The 27276-nt window shown below is 36.3% G+C and overlaps 1 protein-coding gene across 7 annotated transcripts; it reads left to right on the forward strand.

Annotated features, from left to right (window-relative positions):
* LOC115348213 lies at positions 1-27124 on the forward strand. Of its 7 annotated transcripts, XM_041127480.1 has the most exons (13): positions 43-173; positions 717-912; positions 1116-1591; positions 11611-11686; positions 15334-15465; positions 16323-16446; positions 18848-18908; positions 19013-19059; positions 19506-19581; positions 20544-20645; positions 21761-22684; positions 23526-23636; positions 24811-27124. In XM_041127480.1, the coding sequence occupies exons 3-13, from the start codon at positions 1503-1505 to the stop codon at positions 25121-25123; spliced, it is 2055 nt and encodes a 684-aa protein (XP_040983414.1). In that variant the 5' UTR covers positions 43-173; positions 717-912; positions 1116-1502; the 3' UTR covers positions 25124-27124. The 7 variants fall into 7 exon arrangements, with proteins under 7 accessions (XP_029886444.1, XP_040983414.1, XP_029886441.1 ...); XM_030030584.2 differs by lacking the exon at positions 717-912 and having other exon boundaries at positions 1-173; positions 1116-1192; XM_030030581.2 differs by lacking the exon at positions 717-912 and having other exon boundaries at positions 48-173.
* The last annotated feature ends 152 nt before the right edge of the window (positions 27125-27276 follow it).

A 27276-nucleotide genomic window follows, 5' to 3' on the forward strand; every position in this document is an offset into this window, starting at 1 on the left:
GCCGCCGGCCGCCGCGCACGCGCTCTCGGCGCCCCCCGGCCCGGCTCCAGAGGAGCAGGCGCATTTCCCCCCGTCCCAGCAAGCTGGCCGGCTGCCGCGCAGGCGCAGTTGAGACCTTTTCGGGAACGTTCTGTCTCGCAACAACCTTCCTCTGCAAGGGAAATCCTGTCAGGGTACGGGCCGCCCGCAGCCCCGGTCTTCCCCGCCCTGCCGGCGCCCGGGCCCTTCCCTGTTACCGACTCCTGCTGCAGCCCGCGCCCTTCTCCGCACAGCCCACCCCACCCCCTCCTCCGACAGCCGACTGCCCGGCCCCCCGCAGTCGGGCCGCGACCTTCCCTGCTCCCCCCCGTCCCCCCCCTCCCGCCCCGGTCTCTTTTTTTTCTTTTTTCCTCCCCCGAGCTCAGCCGCCGCCCGCTAAGAGAGCGCTCCGAGCCGGCCTCGGGGCCGGTCCTGCCCGCGGCTCCCTGCGTTCGCGGGGACATGCGGCTTTGAGGAGGGAGCCTCACGTCAGCCTCAAGCGTCTTCTCTGGAGCGGCGGACATGGGCCCCCCGCGGAGGGGGGGAGCTCCCCTCGCCCCACTCCTCCCTGCCCTGGTCCCACTGAGATCGGCGGGCGCTGACGCTGCCCAGGATCTAGCGGGATCGGACCCGTCTAGGTTAGAGTGGGGCAGGTGATGGTCCTTCCCTTGCTGAGGTGCCGGCATCGCCTCTTGCAGCTGCCTGGAGTGACTTCTCGTTGAGACCAGAGTTCTATCTGTGGGAGCACCAGGGCAGAACAGACTGCTCCGAGCCACAGGAGAGGGACGGAGTGGGCTGCCAGGAAGACCTTCATCCCTGCAGCGCTGCTGCTAGAGTTAGAGAGAAACGTGCTGCCTCTCCTCTCTGTTTCTTTTGATCTCCTGGAGAGGAGAGGTGAGTTGTTGTCTTTCCCTCTTGTTGTACTGTAGCACTGGAGAAAACAGGCTAGCTTGCAAGCTGCAGAACTTGTTCAGGATGGCTTCAAGCCCCAGCCGACTGCTTGGTTTATTTTGAGAGTCAGCCCTGTGAAAAGGCCCACTGATGGAGAAAGAGATTAGCACCGTGTTAACTGCGCGGTTCTCTCTCCTTTGCTGCAGTGCCCACTTTCACCGCTGTCTCCTGCTCTGCCTGCTCCTGCTTTCAGCATGGTAAAGAAGAATACTATCCCTGATGGGTAAGTATCCCTCACACTAAGCAAGAGGCAGGAGCGGGCACAGTCCTGCCCACAGAGAAGGGGCGCTGACTGCCCCAGGCGCTTTCTTTGCCACAAGCATCTTCACCACCTACAGCCAGGTAAGGTAGGTATCTTCTCCAAGACAGGAACAACCCAGCCCTTCATCCCCCAGGTGAGTATAATGCTCCAACCTGTCTGTGAACACTTCTCCTTCATCAGCCAAACACAGTCCCTTCTTCCTAACCTTCTTATCCCCACGTGTCTACTTACTGGGGAAATGGGAGAGTAGTCCATCCTTCTGACTGCTCAGATGTTTGCTACCAGGAGTGGAAGAAGAGCTAATAAGATGGGAGCAGGTAGTTGCATGCATGTGATCAAGGAGTATTTTCATGGATTCAGGTCCAGAAACATCCTGCATTTTTGTTTTTAACAACAGGACAACAAAAATGTTTTATCTGCAAAGATAATAATAAAAAAAACCAGATGCACTATACAGGCTTTCCAATGACTTGATTGGGAGTGCACGTGGGGACCTTAAAACAGACACAGTTCTATTCTCCAGCTGTACTGAAAAAAAAAAAAAAAAAAGGAAGTCCAAGTATAGAAGTTTAACCCACGTGTTACTGCTGACATCAGTATAAATTTATTGGTTAGCAGGGTGTGCTGAGATATAAAGGCACACTGTAATGGGACAATAACTTACAGTTTGTACATTATTTGAGGAAAGGTTGACATTATCCTGGTCTCACAGGAAGTGTTAAATAAGTTTATTAAGAACATTCTTAGGAGGCACACTAAAATACAAAAAGCATGATTCCCTGCAAAATATGTTAGCCTAAAAGCAATAAAGAGAAACGTGAACAAAATTTTTAAAATAACTTCAAGAAATGTTGAAGTTTTTTTCATAGCTGACAAACCCAGGGATTAAAATTAGAATAAAATTGAAGAAAAGCTATTTAAGCATGTCTTTCTCTGGAAGTTTCTATGACATTTCAGTTAAAAGTTGGACAAAATTGAGCTAAAGTGGGTTAGGTTTGCAAGCAGTAATGCAGAAAGATTGAAGGAATAACCACCCTCCATGTTTTCTCCTTACTTGGAAATTATTACTAAAACTTTGAGAACTGGGTGCTCATTTCTCTGTTCTTTTTCCCCCGTGCATTTGAACTGGAGCAGCTTTCAGGTTACATGCATTTCTTCTCTTAAGTATGGAAGAAGCAGTGGACTGTACTTTTGGCATCTATGATTGGAAATTAATACCTGTGTATCTTTCAAGGAGAGAAACATCTACTGTGGAGTAATTGCATATAAATTATGTCAGTGTTATGATCTGACAAAGCTTAGAAACTGAAGTGCTTTCAACTTCACATACTTACTTTTAGATGCTATTAACAAATTGGGAAAGATACCCACAGTATTAGGGGTTTGACAGTGAAGGAGTTTAAGGAATTGTCAGTGTCCCAATCTCATGCAGCAGTATATTGACATAATCCTTGTGTTAGCACAGCCTGTTGTAATTCTTCACTGTGAATTAGTTTAGTACACCAGGAAAAGATAGCAGTGAACCCTGGAAGAGGACTTAAGGAAAACTAATTTTAACCTGGGTGATCCTGCACGTGCAATTTACTGGCTGCAGAAATAGTTGTTGGTAGAAGTGAGATTGTGGTACACTGTAGTGTAAGGACCAGTCCAGATGGTAGCATACTATGGAAGTACAACCTCAATCATATCACAGTATTGTAATAGCAATAAATCTAACAGTAACTGTTCTGTTTTTAATGATACTGCAAGAGAAACACTGTGGTAGACAAACAGAAGAAAGTCACACTACATACAGACATTTCTAAGATTGTCTTTCTGTTACTGCCTCAATTCTTTATAGAGTTCTTAACACTTTTAATCCAAATTCCATTATGCTAATTAAAGCAATACAATAAATTTGAGGTTTCGATTAAGTTATAAGTAGCTAGGAATAGTGCAACTAAACAAGAAACAAGAATTTTTTTTTACCTCATCAGCTAATTACTATCACCTTTTACAATACTGTGTCTGCAGCGTAATTAAAGTTGCCTTTATGTAAGGGTTGTGCTAAAGCACTGCACAACCTTGCTACATATCAGCACTTTGAGTGTACTCAGCACCTAAAGTAATATTAAAGTGGTATAAATTGCCAGTGTTGCCACTGGCTCTGCACTGCTGGACTTGTACCTTATTCTTCTTGTCCCACTCCTGTTCTTGTGTCCCTGTCACTCAGCCCTAGCCCGGAATGTTTGATCTGATGCTATTTGCACCATTTTCTCCAGCAGTGAGAGGAGGAGGTGGACTGAAAGTAATAAGACTTCCTGTATTCCTTCATAGTGAAAGCATTTCTCCCTTTTCCCACTAATGTCTTGGAGCAGAGCTAAGGTTTACAGTATCCATTGCAGTCTCAAGCCTAGAAAGTAGTGCTGGAGAAGTGATGCTGTAACAAAGTGAGACATCAGTATAAAAGGGGGGATTCAGGTGACCCCTTGCACTGCCATTTCCACCACGGAGTCAAGTTCTGGTTCTTCACAGTGTCTGAAATAGTATTGTCCTTCAGTAGTTGTATACTATGATGTTTTAGTGGAGAACCAGCCAGTAAAAGAGTTCAAGTTACATAACAGTCATAAAATACTATGATGTTTTTACAGATTTATACATGTTTGTGATTCAGCATCCAAAATCCTACTATGGGTATAATTTCATAAACTTAGATTCTGTTCTGAAAAGCACCTGCAAAAATGTCACCTTCTTGCATGTTTCCCTTAAATGGTATAAAAAAAATACCAGGAGTGGGATCTTTTTATTATAAGGACAAAGCTGAATTATTTCTGCCTATGCACGATAAACGTACTTGTTTAACTGAATTGTTTCCATGCATACTTAAAAGCATCAGCATTTGCATTTAGGCAGGAATGTTAAAGACTATGGCATAACTGGTTGTGCATGTTCAAGGGTGGATGGGAGAGAAGGGTTACCATAAGGTGAGAGTTTATTTGTAAAGTAAAAGTGCTTCATACCATCAGGCGTAGAACGTTTGCATTTAAAAACATGGGATGGAGAGAAATTACTTCTTATAATACCTGAGTAATGATAACATTGCTGTAAGAGTTGAAGGCCCATATCTAGTGTTAAAATACACCACAAGTACAAAGCTATGCGATTACTTACTGACATGGTAAGGAAACTTCTTTCCCATGCTTTACATCCACACTATTTTTTTACAAGCTATGACTTATTTGTGTCCCACTTACAGGGGTAGAAGAAAAGCAAAGTGAGAAGTCTCTTTAGTAACAGATGATTAAGAGCTATATTCCCTCCCTTCCACTTTTGACCTGTTCAGTATGTGTTCCGTCTTGACAGCCTGTCATGGTCTTTTTACAGCTATCTTTGCTTCAGCAGGATAGTATTGAATCTGGTGTCTTTAGAGGTATGGAAGCCACTCGGAAAATAAAGCTGTGTCTGTATCATGCAGAATCAGTAGCCAAAAAAAGGAGAAGAGGTTCCAAGTAGTATTTTCTAAGTGATCTTGCTACAGCTGACAGAACTTCAGACTTGAGTTTCTCTACAGTTAGAATAATTACCCTTTTTGAGTGTTTTGGAATTCACTTTTCCAGAAGTTCTAAATGTGTAACTGCTTCATAATAATAGATGCTCGTGAGGGGCTCCAAAACTGTAGAAAGCCTTGAATTGTTAAGCATAGCTTCAGATATTGCTCGCTGAACTTAACTTCTCCACCCACTGTAGCTTTTGAGTAATGTATACCTATTTACAGTGTTTTACGAACACTGATTTTTAACTATTAGATGAAAATCATTCTGAATTGATGACTTGAGTTCCATACTAATTCTTTTTCTCTAGAATACTGGAACACATTATTGCTGAACTTAATGTTACACATGTGGAAATGTAAGATAAGAGAGCTTGCTTACTTTCATATTTAAGGTATAAAATACCATAATTACTCTGTAGAGGTATTACAATATAGAGATTTTATTCTTTTTTTTTTTTTTTTTTAGCATATACTATTGTAAACATCAGTTTCATAGGCAATCTAAAGGGGGTTTAGGCTTCAGAAAGACCAACAAGTTCTAACTGTTTGCCATAAACAACTTGTATCTGTTGACAGTTTGCTGTGCTCTATATTTTTATATAACTCTGTCACTGAGATCTGACAAACTAAAGACATGAAACTTTCAAATAATTTCTAATTCAGTAGTTCCATCATATTGTACTTACCATATACAGTAGCTTTCTTGTCTAGCTTGCCATTAAAAATGTACATGAAACAAACTATTTTTCTTTAAAAATATCACAGAGGAAAATAAGTAGTAAGGTATCCATCTGTTTAAATGATTGAGTATGAATTAATTACATAGAGCTGCATATTTTATCTGCTTCAGTTAAAACTTCCAGTAGAGCCAGGTGTGGAACACAGTTATGTCATATTTTAGTTTAACATTTCTGTTAAGGGCATATAGTAGTTATAATTTCCAGTATAATTTTCAAAGTTTTAGAACTGATTCATAGTAAGATGTACTTAAAACAACCACAAATTATGCTCATATCAAATGAATAAAGTTTTCTTAACTAGATTTCAAAATTGTGTTGAATAATTACATATATGACTGATATTTACAATCTGTGCTGTGTTTTGCAGTTCATTGATATGTAGTTTTGTATGTTTAAAAACTTACATAAACATCTTCACTAACACATTTATTTTTTGGTTTTTAATAGCAAGATTTATGCAAAATACAGCTGTTATAATGTTCTTTGCTTGGATTATTATTTTGGCATTCATCATGCCTTTGAGCTTAACTAAAGAGGCTGCAGAATGAATACTAAATTTTGCCTTACTCAAATTTGCTGTAAGCTTGTCTTCATCATGGGCATTTCTATAATGTCTTCTGTTATCCCACTTGAAGCTGGAGACTGCAATGCAGGCCCTGTTGATGATCCGCAGTTGAGTGGTCTTGGAGCTGATTGGTTTTTAAAAGTGTTTTTCTAAGTTTTTGTTGCTGTTTGTTTTTTTCTTCTGTCCTCGAACAGAGGCCATTTCACTGGTTGCTGCTGTTACAAAGCATATTGCTGCTAGATTCTTGGGTTAATCTAGATCACATATCTTGTAAACTTTTACTAAGATGCATGAAGCTAGTTTCTCTTCTGTTGTTTTATTAAATATCTCTGAAATTTTTAGTTTAAAGACAAAGACAATAAAATACGCTTGCTTTTTATTTAAATTAAAATGGATGAGCAGGGTAATGTATTGTCATGTAAACGACTTAAAAACCTCTAACAGATTAGCTAACTAGAGTCTGTAGTATCAGTAATAATTGTATTTATTTATTTAACTGGAAGCCATTCAAGCATCACAGAAATTTCAGAGGGAAAGTAGGATGATTTTTTTAGTTTGATTTTACACTTTTTCTCAACCAAGACATGATTCTTTTGTTTAGAATGGCAGGCAAAATTCTGCCTGTGTTTCAAGATAATTGATGGTAGTTGGGGAGTGATGAAGACAAAACATGATGGGAAGTGAGAACTGTGAAAGCTACAGTTAAATAATTGGTTAATTTACATGTTTTGTTGACTTTCAGGTTTTGATCTGCATGTAGTCCATGGATTGTTTACCTGTTTGAAAACTTAGAAAAATAAAGCTGTAAATGAAAATGTATCATGTGTGCGCAATATGTCACTTTTTGTTTAAGTGCTGTTCTGTCTTAATTATTTTTCTGTTTGAACATGCAAATTCTGGGGGTTTGTGGCTTTGGATAGTTTAGAGTTCACAAAAATTTTAATTACTATATTGGGCCCGTAAAAGCCTATCATATCTATTTTGATGCAAACTTAAGAGTTTGATTTGCAGTTCTTTTTACACAGTTCTTGAAATTCTGAAGGTTTTTGTGAAAGAACCAGAAATATCACAGATTTTAAGATGATAGTTTGCTTTAATGTATGCTGACCAAGATTGTCTGAAATTTGACAACCATTGTGTTTTGCACAGGAGTTCTCAGACATCAGTTTCTTCCTGGATATGTCGTCTTCTGACTATTATTTGTGTTGGGAAGCTGCAGTGTTTCTCTGAATTTACATGATTGCATTTTTCTAATGTGAATGCCATCAGTTCCATGGCCAGAGCTATCACCTCTGTGATGCAAATGCCTAGATTTATTTCTAGGCGTAGAAATAAATTTCATGTCTGTGTCTCAGTAAGATACCACTGCCTCTTTCAGGAAGTTCTTCCTGCCATCTTTTCAGCTACTTCATGTCCAGCTTGTTTTTCACTCAAGCTTCTATTACCATTTAGTCATTGATACAGGAATGATGATGGTGCCAAGTCTTGTGATAACACCTTTGACTCCTGGCTTTCTTCCTTCCACTTCCGTTCAAGCAGGACACAAATGATGTTTCACAATTCTCATTCATGCTTGTTAAAATGCTTGTTTATGTCTTTGCTCCTGTAACTCCTGTTTATGTGACCACCTGCAGCTCACTTGTCTTTGGTCATTTCTGCCTTTATCTAGACTTCTTCTGTAAGAGTTTTACTTTCTTTAGTCCCCGTCACCTATAATTCCCAACCATATTCCTTTGTCGACAACAGAACAAATTTGAATTTATTTCCTTAGCCAATCTTTGCTTAATTTCAATCTGCTGGTTTTAATTTGAGATAATTTTTAGTTCTGCAGCAGTATGCTGAAATTTCCTTTTTAAATACCATTTTAAAGATAACATGGAACACATACCCTTTATATTTTTTGATGAAGAGTGCCTTCTGCTCATTTTCTACCACAGAGCTGTCAGCAGCTTTTGAGTTTCTTGCTGGTTTTGCAGATTTTTTTTCTGGGAGGATTTAAATGGCTTTAAATACAGGAGAATAAAACCCCAAGTTTATTAATGTCTGACAACAAACTGTGTAATCCTGGTGCATTGTTCTGTCAATCCCTTAATCTGAAAAAAGTTCAGAATTTTTACAAAGCCTTTTTTACATTGCTAATTAAAGAAAATAAGATTTTTAAGCCTTTTTTTGATAATTTCTTATTGGCTCCTAATTGCTTGTATTTATGATAATCATGGTAGATTTCCACTCATAGTTTTCCAAGAGAAAGCAGGTTAATTTCTAATTTATCACATTTTTTAAATTGTCTTACTACATAAGGTAATTGGTCTTTCATGGTTGGGATTTTTTACTTCTGCCTTCCTCCAAAATGTTGCTAAACATGTATATGTGAATATGGCTGGCTGTCAGATTAAATCCTGCTTTTGTAAAGCATTCTGTACATTTTATTGGTGGAGGTAACATCCAAGAGTAATTGAACTAGGTTGAAAGAAGAAATACTGTGTTCTTGTTTGTTTTATCTCTATGACGGCATTTGCTGCACTAGTTTCTATATCTCTAGGTACAGCCCATCTTCTAATTCTATTTGGAAGTCTAAGAGCAAAAGCAGGAAGAGTATTTCCTTGTTTTAAATAAAGACATGTAATTTCCAGAGTTGCTAAAATTAGCAAGAGGCAGGAGCTATTATTAAACCTTTGTCATTAATTTTAACAGTAGTTCGATTAAATATACATCTAAGTAAGATTCACAGCATTTAGTGCCTTTCTAAGATGAAGTGAATGAGATAAAATTAAGCTATGCACAGGGTGGATTTCACAGTTTTTCTGTAGATTTTGTTTAATTGTTTTTTAACTGAGCACTTCTTGCAACTAAGATATTTCATTAAGTTGTGGGTTTTGTTAGCTTCAGTAGTATTTTCAGTCCATTTACACTGTGATCTTTATTGCTTCATATACAATTTATCCATCTTAAACTAGAATAAATGGAATGTAGTCTCAGATTTTTGTTTTCATATTTTACAACTAGTGTACAACTACCAGACTCCAAAGTTTACAAGCTTGAAAATTCACTTAGGAAGACTTCTAAAGTTAGAACACTTTTCTTCTATAATACACAATATGTAATTTTTTGAGCAATGCTTTTCAAACTCTGGTGATTGAGAACGTGCTCTTTTTTTTTTCCCCTACATGCAACTATCCTAAGCTGAGGGAATATATGAAGTAGGAGACTGTTTCTTCCCTCATTCCAATTATGAGGTACAAAGTTCCTGCAATAATTTTGAATTTAGTAAAAGGTTTTACTGCAAACACCTCTCAGTGATTTAATCTCTAGCTGGCCCTTACACGTTCTCACTTTGTATGTCTTGTATGTGACAGCTGTTTGCAGCAGCCTTCCTAATGATGAGTTACTGTTACCCCTTTGTTATTTCATTTGTTATCCATTAAACTAAGCACCTGTATGTCTACATTGTGAGCCTCAATCTGTTCTTTAGCTCATGATGAAGACGAAAAAGATAAAGTTAGTGCTAAAGACATTGATGTAGTAGATTGTTACATGATTTTTTAGTTATCAATTATGTTTCAGTCACCATGCTGTAAGTGTTTCCTGTGTTACTTCCAAGCATCTATGAATGGTAATGTTATTATTTATATACTATGACAAGGGTAATTATGGATATTTCATTGAGAGTTGTGCCAGCCAACATCTAGATTGTTATGGTCCCATATGGGAATTGTGAAAAAAGTAAAATACTCACTGGTTAGAATATTTTAATATGGAATATTCAGCTTATTTCATAAATGACGTGGTTTTATGGAAATCAGCAATCTAGAAGCTGTTGGATGCTCCCCTTAAAGGGAGACATTAATTTAAATATTAATTCAGAAAATTGTGAGTGAATGGACACCAGTGTTAAAGAATCTTATGAAAATGTTTTGTATTTTAATAGTTGAGGTATTAGCTGAAAATGCAGAAAGGCTATATAGATTTCAAGTCACCCAGCTGCATCTTCTGAGGTTGTAGAGGTAATTTGTCCTCACATGAGAAGACATAAAAGTCCTAAATTTAGGAAGTTACCTCTTTGAAGGTAAAATTGATCTGCTGATTAACTTGTTTTCCTCTTCAGATAAAGCTTTTCATACTTTAAAAAAAAAAATGAAATCTCTGAAATGTGACACATCAAGAGTTTTTTTCAGTACAATGTAGAATTTGTGAATACCAGTTCTTTGTGGTTTTGGAATTACTAGTATTTTGAGTGTTGTAACAAATCTTCATGTTAGTAGGTGATTTTTGCAAAGTTTTGGTGTGATGGGATATTCTCGGTATTTTTCAAAGTACCAAGAGAAAGTGCAGTCAAGAGTGTTTCTTTGGAAAAAAAGTATATTACAAAGTAAATACATTTGCAAAATCTAGAAGCTTTGTATTTTTAATGAAAGTAAACTTTGCATTTCATTGTCAATTAAATGATTGATGTGAGCATATGATAACTTTTTTAAGGGTATTTGTTTCAACCACGTTGAAAAATTTCCACCAACTATAATATGACAATACTTTTTTATCTGTTGAACCTTACCCATCTGCTTTGCTTTATATTGGTGCTACTTGTTTGTAAATGCTATCCTGTGATTTTGAGGGGAGACATTTTTTGGAAGTTGAAGAAGGAAGGAAAAAGACTGTTTTCAAATGTCCTGATGATACCTTGAAACCACATCATGGAGTAATTGCAGATTTGGGGACATAGTTCTACTGTATGATAACAACAGTCGTGCACATTACCTCTAAGAAGTATTTTCTTTGTGGTGGTGCTCTATGGAGAATAAAGATTCATTTTATTATGGCTTCTGACTTCAGACTTACAAACAATAAAAGTGTCTTTATTTAAGCTGTGTAGTGTGCTAAATAAGCTTCTGCCCTGATCAGTGCTGTAGCAATATTCTGTTGATATTCTTCCAGCATCTCCCTGTTTCTTTTATCCCAAAATGATGCTGATCTATTAATTTTATTCAAATATATAAACAAATTTTTATAGTTATTCTAAAAAGATCTTAGTTTCTTGGTGAAACAGGCAGGTTACTAATGGAAGATGGATTTTTAAAAAGATTTTACTTGTATATCAGGATTTAATTGGTCATTTTTTCAAACTCATGCACATCAGTTACAAATGCTTGCTTATGTGGTGAAGGAATTTTAGTAACTATTGGATCCTGCTGTTTGGAAATCTAAATCTTAATATATTATGCTAGTAGCTGCATGGCCCATCATGGAAAAAAGGTAACTATCATATCTTTCTGCTTGGAGAAGTTTGAAATAACTGTTACATGCAAGGTATGTGAAATACGGCACCAGATTTGCCAGATATTTGAAAGATACTTCACATATTTTGAAATAACTGTTATTATAATTTCAAAGGAGCATAATTTTTATGTGCTTTGTATTACCAAAGTTTTAATCCTAAGGAGAAATACTTTTTTTTTTTTTTTAAGTTTTACGTGAGGCTGCAGGTGTCTTCTGTTGAATCATGTAATTTGAAAATATTTAAAAATAAATATTTGTTTCATTACAGATGGCGGAGTTTGACACCAGTTGGACAGCCTATACCAGGAACTAGATTTATTGCATTCAAAGTACCTTTAAAAGGGGTATGTATAAAAAGTAACTACAGATTGGCTCTGTTCGATACAGTGCAAAAGTAACGAAGAATAGCATGAATATTCATGCAAACTTCAGGAAAGTTCTATGAAAAAATAATTTATTCAGATTTAGCTCTTCCAGTCATCTAGTAGTGGCTTTTGTACATAATATGCTATGTTTTTTCTCTTTCTTTTAAAGTTTTTATTTGGTGTTACTCTTTTTATTTATCTTTTAAAAATCATAAAATCTCTAATCAGTCAGCGCAATTCATTTGATCACTATTAAGTGGCCAAATTCATTTGGCTTTTCATGACTGTTGTAAGAAAATCATACGGAAGGGGTTATGATTTGAATAACAATCTAGGCAACGTAAGCCAAAATACAGTTTTACAAAAATCAAGCACTCATTAAATGATACCAGCCACTGCAGTACTTTTGAAATTATAGATTCACATTCCAATTTCATAAGCAAAAAGCTTCAGTGATCTGGAGGAATGCAGTATGTTTAAAAAAGAAGTCTTCATAGATTTCTGTTATTAATGTGTTAGTACTTCCTTTAGATTCTTATTAACATGGAGTGCCTTTTTAATCTGTTAAATACACTGAAATCTTTTAATTCTTTGTGACAATAAATGTGGAGGCTGTCTTTTTCAGACTGTTCAGTTCTTTGGTGGATTGAGGCATAGAGCAAATTAGGGCAAATAGGGAAATTTGCCCTTCTGTATAGATTAACACAAAGGCTGTATAAATTAACTCTCACAGGTCTTTGCTTCAGATACACAGGAAATAAAAGTTTCTAAGCTCTTTTAAAGTTCAGTGGCTGGACATAACTGTAGCAGTTAAGAGTAAATATTCCATCTAAGCTGTTGTTTACAGATTGCACTCTAGTATTCATATACAAAAAATTTGGTTCTTTGGGTATACTAGTGCCCATTATGTTTTCAGTCACCATTCAGTTTGCTTTTATCAGCAACGACTGAAGTGGAACACTTCCAGGGTTTGCTCCCTGCAGCTGCTTTTACAGATTTGCTGTGATGGTTTGGTTCCTTTGACACCAAGGATCTCTTACTTGACATTGGTCATGTTCTCCATGGTACTGATGGATGGTACAATAGTCATGTGTCTTTCTACCAAGACCGCCAGTGAACAGATCTAGCAGCAAATATAAAATTCAGTAGATTTATAATTAGCTTCTTTGCTATTGGGGTATTTGAGAGAGGATTTTTTGCATCAGCTTCTGTAATTCCACTTGATCCAGCACCAATTTTTTGCATAGATACGCTATTCTAGGCAGGATTTGTTCAGTGCCTGTATTTCCAGTCCCTATCCCTGTCACTCCAGATTTCAGAGGAAGATACTTCGTTGCTAAATTTACTCTTTCCCTGTAGCTCCTGTGATAGTCTGGAAGGAGCCCCCCAGAGATTATAAAAAGGGCAGACATTCTTACAGAACATTCATAGCAATATATCGCAATTAGGCACTTTTTATAAGTGTGTTGTTCACTTCCAGTCCTACTGATCTCACTGGGGCACAGATCCCTGTTCTGTGAAGCTGTCTTTGAACTTGGCCAGATATGAAGTCTGGTACTCAAGAAAGCAAAATCTGTAACATTTCTGTCCCTTCAGTTTGTTCAGTCTCAACTATGCAAGATAGAGAAATGACAAGTCTGCCAGAGAATGTGTGCTTGAAGCTCATGACGTTTGTGGCAGAACACACATAAAATGCATAACTGGCTGAACTGTGATGTCTTTGGAAAGATGGTGGAGGTCGGTAGGTCTGTCCAGAAATGCTGAAGACCTGATTGGTCATAGTCTGTCAGAAGTCCTGTTATTAAATTGGTGGAATAGACCTCTTAAATATGCAGCAGTTTCCTTCTTTGCTACCTATTAGGAAATTGATGATTGGTGATTTCACCCCAAGGGAGAAAATGTATTTTCAGTGTTTCAAGACTCAAGGCTTATTGTTTTAGCAGAAGATGTGCTGCTAGTAAAGGCTTGCTTAATCATGGGTTTACTTCAAGGGATTTTCTGTCCTTCCTTTCCATTGTAATGCTAACAGTAACACTGTAGTATAGTAAGGACTTGGCAAGTTCTTTCCTGTGCCATTAGAAGGGGTTTAGAATTGACATAGATTTCTCACATTCTCAAAGCCCAATTAAACACCTAAACTACTGAATACTCAGCAGGAGTTTTTCAGAAAATTCCAAATAGTCTTTCAAAACATAGTCTTCCATAACACATTTAACTGTTCACTCAGTCAAGCAATATGCTTAGAGATATCTTATTTTTGTAAAGTTTGTGTGACTTCACATAGTAAAAGGAAAAATTCTTTAACATTCTACCATAGAACTTTTGCAGATTCACTGTTATTGCATCAAAGTTAATAAGTTCAGTTTCAGATTTTACTAAAAGTTACTGCTGAATAGCAGTGAGATAACTGACTCGTGTTGATTTTGTTTGAACCTCAACAACCTCCAGTGTTTTTTTCAGCAGTGCACCATATCTGAAATACACAGGACTGAATATTTCTATATGCTTTCTACCCGACTCTTTTTAGCTCATGCTTCCTAATCACATACCAGCTTTGCTAGGACTGTCCTGCTGTTTATTCTTCAATTTGGTTTCCTGTCTCTGTTTCCAGACACAAGATGAGTGCTTGCTAGCATCTTAGATTATAATCCATACAGTCAAAAGAAGGAATGGTTAGTTACCCTATAGCATCTGTGGTTCCAAGAGGTATGTGGTCTGTGGCTGCCTTCCTTTCCATTAGTTCTGAGTCCAGTCTGAATTCTTGTTGATGAACTGAGAGGTGGTTGAGGCTGCTGCATCTTTTGCTGCTGTCTTTACTGATTGTGGCTGAGACTGTGTCAGAAGGCTTTCACAGTGGACAAGCACACTGTTCAGGGAAAATCCAGTCTTGTGTATATGAGGCATTTTCATACCTAGAGTGAAGAACACATTTTAAAAAACACAGCTACAATGGGTTGAGTAAACATTTTTCCCACTGTTTCTGTCAAATGAAATCAATTATTCATTACCCACCAACATGCAGCTTTCTTAGTCACCATATTTTAGTCTCATTTAATATTTCCCAGTGCTAAATGACATGCAAGTCCACTCTGCCAAGAGATGAAGCAGGGATAAAAATGTCTGCAAAACATTTGTGGGGAGAAAGTTGAAACCTTTAAGAAGAAATTAACTCTTGTATTACGATTTTTAATGTTTTATGTGAAATGCACTGTTAATTTTTTGATTACTGTGCAGGATGAACTATGTTTGGGGGAAAGTGGATTGGGGTGGCTTGCTTTTTGCTGATGTTTAGTTGCTTAAAAATCAGTATATACATGCTGCATTTTGCAGGATTTTCATGTCTGTCAAATTAGTGCTCATTTTAATAATATTTGTTAACATTGTACAAGTGGAAATTCTCACACATTTTCTTGCATTTTCATCTGAATAGGAATACACAACAAATTCTTGCTTTCTTTTTATTTGGTTCCTTTTATCAATATAATAAATGGATATGGTTCTGATACTGTAAACATTCCCTTTTTGAATACTGATGTTTCCTAGTCCTAATTAAAACAGCTGAATATTACAAATGCCTTGTTGTTAGAACTTAAAAAGAAGATCTTTCTTTTCCATTTTCATTGTAGGCAATTAACCAGAGGCTTACCCCAACCCAGAAATTTACACCAAAAGACCTGATTGCTGCAATGAAAGCCCTAAATGTGGAGCTTGGATTAATTATTGATTTAACATATACCACACGATACTATGAAGTTAAGGTAATATAAGCATAATAACAAAATAAAATAGTTACTGCAACCTTTGTTTTACAGTATTTACACATTTGCTTACCTTGAATTGGGATAGACAAGTGAGCCATCTAGACTTATTTTGTGTCTCTGATAGAAACTAAATGTTTTATCACAGAGGAAGTAACTCCTCCTCCCAGCTGGTTGTATTTGTGGCTTATTTGTATTGTGGTAACTCAGAGTAATGGGTAAAGACTTCAGTGCCAGACTCTGCAGAAAAGATGCAGAAGACTTGCAGCCTGTGTCCTGAAGATGTTCTGATTTATTCCTGGGGTCTTTTTTTACTGATCTTCAGTGGAATCCACTACGAAAGTGTACATTTTTAAACTACATCAATTTCAAAATTTTTACCAGTATGGTCCAAACAATTGTGATTAATTCAGCCTCCTATTGAAAAGGAGAATAAATAGCAATGTTATAACTGAATGCTAATCTTTGAATTTACATGGGCTGTGTAAGCTTTAGGGGGGTGAATGTATGAGTACATATATGATTGTTGGTGGGAGGGACAAATATTGCTAATAATTGTAAAATGGGTTAGAATGGAATTACAAGAATCTGCTTTCTAGTTAATGTGCTTCCTTATTAGCAGGGATAAGTAAGTCTTCTGTTGAAATTTCTTTGAGATCAGGTCTTTAAAGTAAAAATGTAAATGGTAGTTTCTGAGAGTGTATCTCTATAGAATTGTGTCAAGATTGTTTTCAGTTTCTACTCAAAGATTTGAACTACTGTTTTACATTGGCATTATGTTAGATACTGCTTAAGGTTTTTCACTGATGCAAGACTTCAATAATTTTTACCATTTTTTTCTTTCTTCTTGTTGCTAGGATTTACCTAAAAGCGTGCAGTATAAGAAACTGTATACTGTTGGACTTGAAGTCCCTGATAATGCTACTATCCTGCAGTTCAAAAAATGGGTCAGAAAATTCCTGTGGGAAAATGCGGGAAATGGTAAATATCAGCATCTTATGCTGTAAAAATTGAAAAATTTTATTTCAGCGCTAACTGTATCATTTATTAATTTCAATAGATATTTATGACACCAGGGATCTCAGACTTTCCATAGCACTTTCCACTTTATTATTATCATAATAAGATACATTATGTGAATCAATACATATCTTTTCATATTCAAAACATGTCTTTTTTAAAAATGGATAGTAACTTAAATGCCCTTCCTAATAGTATTGTATTTGCATTATGTGTCAAAGTAACTGCAACAAGGCTTTCATCTGTCTGACCTAAATTGCTTACCATCAGCTTAGTATTGTAGCTGCCAGCCCTTTATGGATGTTCTAAATAGCACAGCATTTCTCTGATGGCACTAGGCACTGATACATGTGAGCAGCTTAAGTCCGTTTAGTGTGATGTGGCAGGTTTTTGATTTACAAGTCCATTATTGCCCTCACATCCTAGCAATTCTTACAAATCATATTACAGACACAGTGTCAATGTTTCAACAGTGTGGCTCTGCTGCTGTTTTAGTGTTTATGCAATAGTACAGTTCTTGCTGAGATGGTATAAGGCACTTTTTGTGGAAATAAATTTGCGTGTATTTTGCCACAGCCTGTTTGCAGCTTTTGCCTTCTCACTTTTTTTGCTAGTGATTCTTAGTAGGCAGTTTGTCTTTAACTGTTTGTCTATCCAATATTGGAGGACCATTCTTTCAAGTTTTTTCATGCTAGTTGCTGTGGTTACTTTGGCATTTTCTGTGAGAAAGTAGAGATATTAACTGCCCAAGTGCCTACAGTTTTTGCTGCAGAGCATAACCATGGTTTTGCTGTGGATGGTCAGCTCTGTTTTGTGAAAGAGCTCTGGCCTAAATCTCAGGTATGAGAGCCTGAATTAGAAGTGCTGGGAAAATTAAAAGGTAGAAGAAGCCTTTGTCCTTGCTTGGGAATTTAGTGTGTAAATTCTTCCTTTGCTCTGTTTTGGCTTAGGGAAATTATTTGGAGATTATTCGTTTTCTTCTGGTTTTGATCTAGTGATTTTTGGCGTGACAGAGAATATAGTCTGTATTTTAATCTAATTATTTCTGATTCTCAGAATTGAGAGAATCAATTCCTAATTTGTTACTGGATGAAGACCTGCACTTTCAGCTAGTAATACCATTTTGGCAGGGCTAATGTAACTTCAGAGTCGGGAGAACTTTAATTTTTATGTTAACTTACTCATTATAACTCGCCCTCTGTTTTAGATTACCCCTAAAATTTCTCAGGATTCTTCTTAGAAATAATTTTTTAAAAGTTGGGGGTTTTTTAGTGTCTGAATTGTTAGGACACCAACTTGTAATAAACTTATACGGCAATGCAACTGTCCTGTTCTATGACAAAGTTGTATTTTATCTCATTCAAAAATTATTCAAAGTCCCATTTCAAAGACTGTCTGTCAGTAATTTGTCTCTGCCACAACTTTGTTCTTTTGATGATCAAAGTTTCTCTTTTAAAATCTAACCTAAAACTCTCAATCACTTAATATACATTTATTCTTATGCCAACTTTGCCCTTAAGTACGGTTGTTCTCCATCCCTGTTGTTATATTCAGTATCTCAGATTTGGTTTTACAGACTAAATAAAATAAGCTTCCTAGGTCTCTTCTCAAAAACTTCTTTTGTGACCATCATAGTAGCCCTTTCTGTACATACTTCAATTTGATTTTTTTTTTTTTTTTCACTGAATATGGGTAAGTAGAATTGTATGGGATAGCCTGGATGAGGTTTTATCAGTGCCTTGCATGACCATATTAGTGTTTCCCTATTTCTGTTGGAAATAACTCATTTGAAACACCCTAGTAATAGTAAGTTATTCTGCTTTTTAGCCTTTAGCTGATTAGTATAACCTTTCCAAAAAAGACATGATTTCTTTAGAGATCACTGGTGCTTCTTTTCTCCATGTATTTCATACTCCTAGACAATAGGTGCATTATGTGTATTTTCTCCTTTTTAAAAGTTTTACGAGAATCTGTAACTTCCTCAATTTTACATTTGCTTGTTTAGATTTGCTTTCAAAACCATATTTTATTCTTTTTGTCCTGTTACTGCAGTTGTGGCTGAGGCCAGCCGCTTTCCCTGTCATCACTCCTCTTTCTTTTTTCCTACATTCTGCAGAGTTAATCTCAGTCTTCACAGGTTTGGAAGTAGTGAGCTAACTGCTGCTAGAGATCCAGCATGAAAAGGACAAAGTCTGTATGTGTCTGTTCTTTTACAGGCATGACAGTATAATTTTGTAAATAGCAAACATTATTTATCATTACTTTGCTAGAAAGGTACAGCTTTTTTTTTTCTTGTCTTGCACTTATTTTTTGGTAATTTCACTTTCTGAACTATTAAAGACTGTGTTTTTCTTTTTGATAGAGAAACTCATTGGCGTTCACTGTACTAATGGAATTAATAGAACTGGCTACCTTATATGTAGGTAAGAGTTGTATAAAAAACAGAAATCATTGTTCTGAAAAGAGAGTGTCTTTATATTAATCTGTCATCCCTTTGGGACAATAATATAATCGTATTTTTCTTCAGATATCTTATAGATGTTGAAGGCTGGGATCCAGAGGCAGCAATCCAAGGTATGTATACAGTTTGAACTAAGGCTCATGTTGGGCTGTAATTCACAATTACTACAATTGTATTCACAAATACTACAATTCTATTTTAGTATCTTTAGAGTTATTTCATGTGCTGGCTTCCATAGAAGATTTTATCTGGCTTCATTCTATTCCAAGCAAGACTTGAGCATTAGCAAATTGACAGCATAGTAGGAGTATGCTTCAGCTGCTTAAAATCTTTTTTTTTCCTTTTGCTTTGAAGGATTTTCAGTCATAGGTTGCTACCGCTAGGAGTTTCAGTTGTTTAAAAAAAAAAATGCTGCAATGATGCCAGCTTGCTGAAGTATTTAATATCAAGTTAGAATTGTTTCAAATTCAGCATCTCATGGTGAACAGAAACTTGCCTTTCACATTTTTGTGGCTCAGTTTGAGCACATTTCATTAGACTTGTATTTTTTTTTCTTTAGCTTTTGGTGATGCTAGAGGTCATCGCATGGATGGTCTTGTATATCTCACAGATCTCAGAACACAACCAATGAGAAGGTAAACAAAGCTTTTAGTTGTATGCTTAAGATTTTCCAGTATGTCTGCTGGTATTTTTAAAAGTTCACTTCTAGTCATAAGACAAAATTAACCCCCTCTTAAACATTTAATATGCAACTACTATATATTTTAAGACTTCTGATACAAATAACATGAAATGCAGTGTACTTCTGTGCTCTTTTGAATTTATATGGTTCAAAAGTTTTTTAATCTGACAAATACTATTGAACATTGGTGTGGTTTTATCATACTGTGACAAGTGTATTGAGTCTGTTTTCTCTCATTTTAAGCCAAAAGAAGCTGCTGCAAATGTAAGCTTTATAAGCTCTGTGATCTGCCTGCTGTTGTTGGCATGGTAGAACCAGATATTTTTTTAAAAACGGTAGAACAGTTTTGGGAATGAAAAAGTATGGGGAAGTGGAAGATTGCTCTCAGCTCCTCTGTTGATAGTAGTTGTATCCCTGGTGTGTGAGAATTTAATGCTTATCATACTCACCTAAGAATAGCTAACCTTTACAACTTCCTAAGTTATTTGTGCCAATGATATCTTGTAGCAGTAAATTGATTTAAAATTAATACCTTTTTCATCTTTTTAGTTGATTTTCATCTTTTTAGTTTAATTTAATGCCCTTTGTTTTACTGCTATCATTGTTGTGTAGTCTGTGCGTGATTAAGTTAGTCCCATGTCAGATTTTTTTAATAGGTACAGTGCTTATCTCACATCATTTAGGATGTTGTTCCAAGCTTATGAAGTTTAGGTATTCTCTTTGCTTTCCCTGCAGCCCTTCCCCAAATAAATTTACAAGATTAAAATTTGCTAAGTTATGAATGTCTGTAAATTTAACTTAACATACACAAATTTCTATCATTCTGAACTAAAAAAAATTATGTGTTTTTTTTTTCTCTCTCAATAGTATGTTTTAAAAAAGAAAGCTTATGTGAGGTGTTTTTATTCTTCTTAGTAACCTTGGAATGGATGTATGGGATTCAGATGAAGATATTATTCCTCCACCACATGCAATGGAAGGACCTGTAGAGCGGTTCCCAAATGAAGATTTTCAGGGGTAATATGCTGAAACATGGAATTAAAAGCCAAAAAAACCACACAGGGGAAAGATAATTGTTTCTTGTTGAAAATACTATAGATACTCCAATTTAAAAAAGATTTTATGAATATAGCCTACTCATGCAAAATTGTCGTGGTTTAACCCCAGCCAGCAACTAAGCACCACGCAGCCGCTCACTCAGTCCCCCCCCACCCAGTGGGATGGGGGAGAAAATCGGGAAAAGAAGCAAATCCACGGGTTGAGATAAGAACAGTTTAATAGAACAGAAAAGAAGAAACGAATAATGATAATGATAACACTAATAAAATGACAACAGCAATAATGAAAGGATTGGAATGTACAAATGATGCGCAGTGTAATTGCTCACCACCCACCGACCGGCACCCAGCTAGTCCCCGAGCGGCGATTCCCCGCCCCCACTTCCCAGTTCCTATACTGGATGGGACGTCACATGGTATGGAATACCCTGTTGGCCAGTTTGGGTCAGGTGCCCTGGCTGTGTCCTGTGCCAACTTCTTGTGCCCCTCCAGCTTTCTCGCTGGCTGGGCATGAGAAGCTGAAAAATCCTTGACATTAGTCTAAACACTACTAGCAGCAACTGAAAACATCGGTGTTATCAACATTCTTCTCATACTGAACTCAAAACATAGCACCGTACCAGCTACTAGGAAGACAGTTAACTCTATTCCAGCTGAAACCAGGACAAAAATATATTTACAGAATTTGATGAAACAGTGAAAAGATAAGGCAAGGAAAGGGAATGTGTGCTATTAGAAGTCCATAAGTAATCAGTTGGAAAAGTTTAGAGTTTTACTTTTCCTGTCCTTCTTTATTATTCTAAAGTAATCTGCAATTATTTTTAATTAATTTGGAATCACTGGTTTTGCTTGTTTAACAAGCGCTAGAGAATTACAATTCAATGTTTGCCACAGCTTCTACTATGACATTGAAAGTTTTATAGTCTTACAGTTTGGATTCTTGGTAGCTTTGATACCTATATATATATGCAACATCTTTCATATCAATTCTTGGTTAAAAAAAACTTGTTTTCATTAATGACTTGTAGCACTTATCAGTATGATGTTCCATTTAAGATAAAAACTTCTTTACAGGTCTGGGAAAAGATTAAGAATTTATGATGACCACTCTCACAATGATTTGCAAGGACAGATACAGTTGAGAGATTTTGATTTCATCAGTAAGGGACCTGGACAAAGACGAAGACCGTTCCATGACCATCAGACTCAGGATGATTTAAGAGCACCAATGCAGATGAGAAATTGGGACTACAATAGGGGACCAGGACAGAGGCGAAGACCCTTTCCTGATCACCAGTTTTATGATGATTATCAAGAAGACATGCAGCTGAAGGACCTAGATTTCAGTAACAAGGGACCTGGACAAAGGTTGAGACCTTTTCATGGACACCAGTTTCATGATGATTTACAGGCAGAGAGACAATCGAGGGACACTGAATTTAACAGAGGCCGTGGACAAAGGCAGAGATCTTTTCCTGACCATTCATCTCATAATGATTTGCAGGAAGACAGGCAGTCAAAGGATTTTGATTTTGGTAGCAGGGGCCGTGGCCAGAGACGAAGACCATTCCATGACCACCAATCTCATGATGAATTCCAGACTCAGATGCAGTTGAAAGACTTAGATTGTGTCAACAAAGGTCCTGGCCAAAGACTAAGATCTTTCCATGACTATCAGTCACACAATGACTTACAGCCACAGATGCAATTGGAAGATTTTGAATTTGTTAATAGGGGTCGTGGGCAGAGGTTGAGACCTTTCAGTGATCACCAGCCTCGTGATGACTTACAAACAGAGATGCAACTAAAAGATTATGATAATATGGGTCCTGGACAGAGGCGCAGGCCTTTTCATGACCATCAGCCTTATGATGACTTACAGGAACAGACTCAGTTAAAAGATTTTGATTATGTTAGTAAAGGGCATGGACAAAGGCCAAGACCTTTTCATGATCATCCAGGGCACGATGACTTGCCACGTGAATGGTGTTCAGACAGGTAAAGCATCCTTGAGCTGTAAGACCAGAATTAGAGAATAGAAGTGTAAACCTCAGTATTTTTAAATTAAATTTCAAATTAATTAAATTTTTAAATAAATTAATTTGAAATCAATTAATCATCCTTTTAAAATCACATATAAATGATCGGTTAATTAACTGGTTTTATTTTGACTTACGGAATGGTTTGATGTAAGCTGGAGTGTTGCAGCTTTGAAAGCCAATGTTTCCTAAATTAGAAGGTTGTGCTTCTTTAAAGTTTATGTTTTTCCTTTACCATTTTAGAGTCAGCTTGAAGCAAAACTCTGTGTTCCACTTTGTTTTGTATAGAAACTTACATTTAAAAAGCAGTCCTCAAGACAGAAGAGGATATGAAATTTTATTTATGCCCTCAGCCAAATGGAGATATACAGTAATGCTACAAGGAAGTTTGACTTGCATTTGTTTATTCCACAAATTAATAATTTGTTAGAAATCCCTGTGCTTCTGAACTTGCATCATATTCTCCAAAATACAAATACCACTTATTAGTAAACCTGTTGGATTCTGACATAGTATTTCAAAAGATTATTAATATTTCAGAATGTATTTCAGATATTTGTTGGGCTAGTAAAGTTCCATTTAATTTCTTCCATTGTACAGCTGAAACAGGATATCATTACAATGAAGCATACCATTTTGAGGTGTTAAATTAATACAATTAAGACAGTTTTTATTAAAATTGTAAGTACATTTTAATTAAAAGTAAAAATATTTTTATTTCATTTGATAAACGCATATTTTTCAAAACCTTACAACCATTGGTACTCTTCTTAACATGCAATTCTTTCGGTTATTTGCAGAAGTCAATCCTTTTCTTCCCATGAAAATGTACCAGAACATAATTTCTCCTCATCTCCTTCACTTCACAGAGATTATGGGTCTGATAATGATGACTTTAACAGAAGTTATAGGTAAACATCAGATTTCTATATTGTTTTCTGACTTAGTTTTATACTGTTACTCCCCCAGTTTCCCAGCTAAAAAATACAAATTAACCACACAGTATAAAAATTGATGTTAATATTTTTGCTTAAATGCAGTTTAAACCATTGAATCTGAACACTGAGCAAATAATGTGACTAATTTGTGGTCCATCTATATTGAGCGTGATTATGAAATGGTTTGAGAATCCCTAACATAAGTCATTGACATGATAAGCACAGTTCAAGCTAATGTACTACAAAATATGAAAAGCTATTGTTAGTAAGCAAAAAAGCAAAATATTGATGCTGTATTTAATGCTTAATTGCTGTCTACAACAAGCTAATGAGTTTTACTGTGACCGATGGTCAGACACTGAAACAGATTGCCCAGAGCAGCTGTGAAATCCCCATCCTTTGAGATACCCAGAACTCAGCTGGACGTGGCCCCTGCACAAACTCATCTAATTAGACCTACTTTGAGCAGGTGGCCCTAGGTACTTCTAGAGATTCTTTCCAGTCTAAATTAATCTATGGCTCAGTGAGGGAGAAGATTTTAAAATTACAAAGATTGTTCTGAATTGGCTTTATACACCACTTTATTTTACAAAGTAAGGAAGGTACTTAAGAGTAAAGAGAATCCGAAACAAAAAGTATATATATCGCATATGCATTTTTAGATCCTTCCATATGTATTATGTAGGAGAGTGATTCTTCTATTGCAGAAGAATTAATAATTAAAGTATTTGGAGCTATAAATCTGAAGTGTATTAGTGCCTGTTCAGACTATGTACTAGAGAGCTACTATTACATATTATTCACAGAAATGAAAACATGGGCTTAGGAGCAAAAATGGCCTCTAGGTAAAGAAACCCTCGGTAAACATGGAATTTTAATTAGAAACAGCACTTGGAAAAAAACCATCTTCCAGTAGAATTACTTACTATAAAGAGCTGTAATTTTAATCACTAGAATTGAAAACTTAATATAAACAAGTTTACAACATCCAGTAGAGAGGATTTTAATTTTAGGGCTTAAAAACAAGAATGAGGGTCTGAATTTTCTTTCAAGGTTACACAAGTTTAATTTCTAATGGTGACCACCAACAATAAATCAACTGTTTTATTTCTGAGGGTTTCACTGTTCATATTTGTTCTTCTTACAGTAATAGACCAAATTGTCCTGAAGACAATAGGAGAATGCATCCCTCAGATGAATTTAATAGAGGAAAAAACAGATTTGCACCATATTCTTCACGAACAATGCATCCATCTTCATCTGTACACCAAGAAGATAGTTCAATAGACTATGAACGAAAACCTTTTCAAGGTGAAACTACCAGAGAGATGGAAAAAAGCAAAAGATTGCCGGTTCTAACAGTTGATTACAATTATGGTCTGCCATTAGATTATGGACCTGAAGAGGAAGAGAGAACATATTATGATTTACCTCCAAGAGACCGCTACAACTGGAACTGAATAAAAAGGACAATGTTTGCTCAGCTTAGACTTACTTTTACCATTTTACTTTGTATGTGGACCATTTTATTTTATTTTTTTTTTAACAAATTAGGAAAATGCAAATTTCAGTAGTAGAGAACTGGTCTCTATTGTAAGATTAGCTTCTACTGATGTTTGGTTCTTTAAATTTATTAGGGTGTATTTGTTAAGGGTAGTTGGAGACAAGGTCTCAGTACACATGGAATTAAAGTAGTCCTTCCTTTAGTGAAATTGGAACCCTGTACCTTAAAACAAACAACTTTCTGAGTGATTGTAGTTGTGTCTTTTGTTTTACATTTCTTTAAAATGTATGTAATTTCCGGATGCAAAAGTCATAATAAAATACTGCACTATCAGGTAGACTAGCATTGAGAGTATAGAAAAAATACTATTAAATGAATGAAGCAAAGTTATATCCACTTCATCCTTTAATTTGAAAATACCAGTTTGAATTATTGCTAACAATCTCTGCAGCATTGCAGTTTAATTCCAGGGTTTCTGTACTATCAACTGAACTAACCTAGTTGCACTCTTTTTTCATAGCAGAATTTTTTCCAGATTGCTAAGAATGTGGAAGCAAATGGAGTTTGAATACTCTAAATGTCAAACTTGCTTTTCAGTAATCTGAATATCCCATCCTGATTGTATATTTTTTCCTGATCCCATAAGTAATATGTTTCAGAATAGCCCAGTGTAAGTAAATTTCACAATTTTCTCAGCAACACATCCAAATGAGGTAGCTCGTATATCATCAGCTTGCCTGTCTCAACTGGCCAAGATCACTGGTACCTATATACTTACACCTCCTTGTTTGTCAGTCATACCTGTCTTACTCTGCAGTTCTATTTTTTTACTAGTCTCTTTTTACAGCACAGTGAAGTAATGTAATCAGAATAGAAGAATAACCTCTTCAGGTAAGTTACTTTTAAGAGTCATGTATTGAACGGTGTCCTCTGAACTGCCACTTCAGTGGGTCTTGAGAAGGTGGTGCAACAACAGTAACTAAATTCATGCCAGCAGCTGTACAGTAGCACCAAAAGCTCTTACTGTGGATAAAGAAATCTTAGTTCATAGAATGGAAAGCAGTATTAATGTAATACTTAGGTAAATCTTAAAAATTACATTTTTCATTATTACTACATTTTCATAAATTAATATTTTTAAAAGGCATCACAGTAAATAAGGATAAAGCTAGACTATGATATTAAAATAAACAATTAAAATGAATGCTAGATATTTTAAGTCATGCAGTTAAGAAACTGCCTCAAAAGCAGCGTAGCTGTAAAGCAAGAGAGTGTAGGTATACACTAGAAAACTGCAAAAAAAAACCATGTTCATAGGCAGAACCCACAGAGCTTTTTTGCCTTCTAGCAGCAGCATAAAACCCAGATTTTCTGAATTCATGGTTCCATGACTACTAAATAAGGACTAGATTTGAAAAGTGTGGAACATCTGGCAACTCCTCTTGTTTTGTAACACATGCAGAAAGTTCCCAAAATAAAAGGATTCTGTGGATATAAATTTAAACTGCAAATGATTCATTGCCTTTGCAACTGGTAGAACAACTTTGGCTTTGTTCATTGTACAAAGTAAATAGTTTTCTCATTTTCACAGCAGCTAAGTCAGTTGTATTTGCCATTACATCTCTGATAGTGAGCCTCATTCATGTGGTCTCAGGTTGTGGAACTGAGCACTAAATGTTAAGAAAAGGCATTTCCTTCGCTTGCCTTTTTTTTTAATTTTTAAGTGAGGGGTAAGCTGAAACTTTTTATCTAGGCTTCTTTATTTTGGAGGCAAGGAAGATCTGCAACATGGGCTACTATATTGCCAGATTTTTTATAAAAACAACAACAAAAAAACCCTGGTATTCTCTGGCAGGGAGCTAAGAATTAGGGACTGGTATTACAAGCATTTGGGGTGGTTTTTGTACTATATATGCAGTATTCATAAAGTGAATAAAGAGCAAACATTTGCCCTTCATATTTTGGTTTTGGGGTTTGAATTATGTTTTTTAGTATAGAAGTGACCCTACAGTCAGTCCTTCGTTACTTCAGACTGGGGGTACTAGGACTGCCTGGAGAGCTGAAAAGTTCGTACACTGGAAAGCTCAGTGCAAAGAGAAATGTGGCATA

This window comes from Aquila chrysaetos, chromosome 11 (assembly GCF_900496995.4).
Source record: "Aquila chrysaetos chrysaetos chromosome 11, bAquChr1.4, whole genome shotgun sequence".
Taxonomy (NCBI): domain Eukaryota; kingdom Metazoa; phylum Chordata; class Aves; order Accipitriformes; family Accipitridae; genus Aquila; species Aquila chrysaetos.

Coding starts and splice junctions, on each gene's coding strand:
- LOC115348213 (XM_041127480.1), top strand. CDS start 1,503: ATGTTTGCTACCAGGAGTGGAAGAAGAGCTAATAAGATGGGAGCAGGT. Junction 18,909..19,012: donor ACTGGCTACCTTATATGTAG/GTAAGAGTTGTA, acceptor ATTTTTCTTCAG/ATATCTTATAGATGTTGAAG. Junction 22,685..23,525: donor CGTGAATGGTGTTCAGACAG/GTAAAGCATCCT, acceptor GGTTATTTGCAG/AAGTCAATCCTTTTCTTCCC.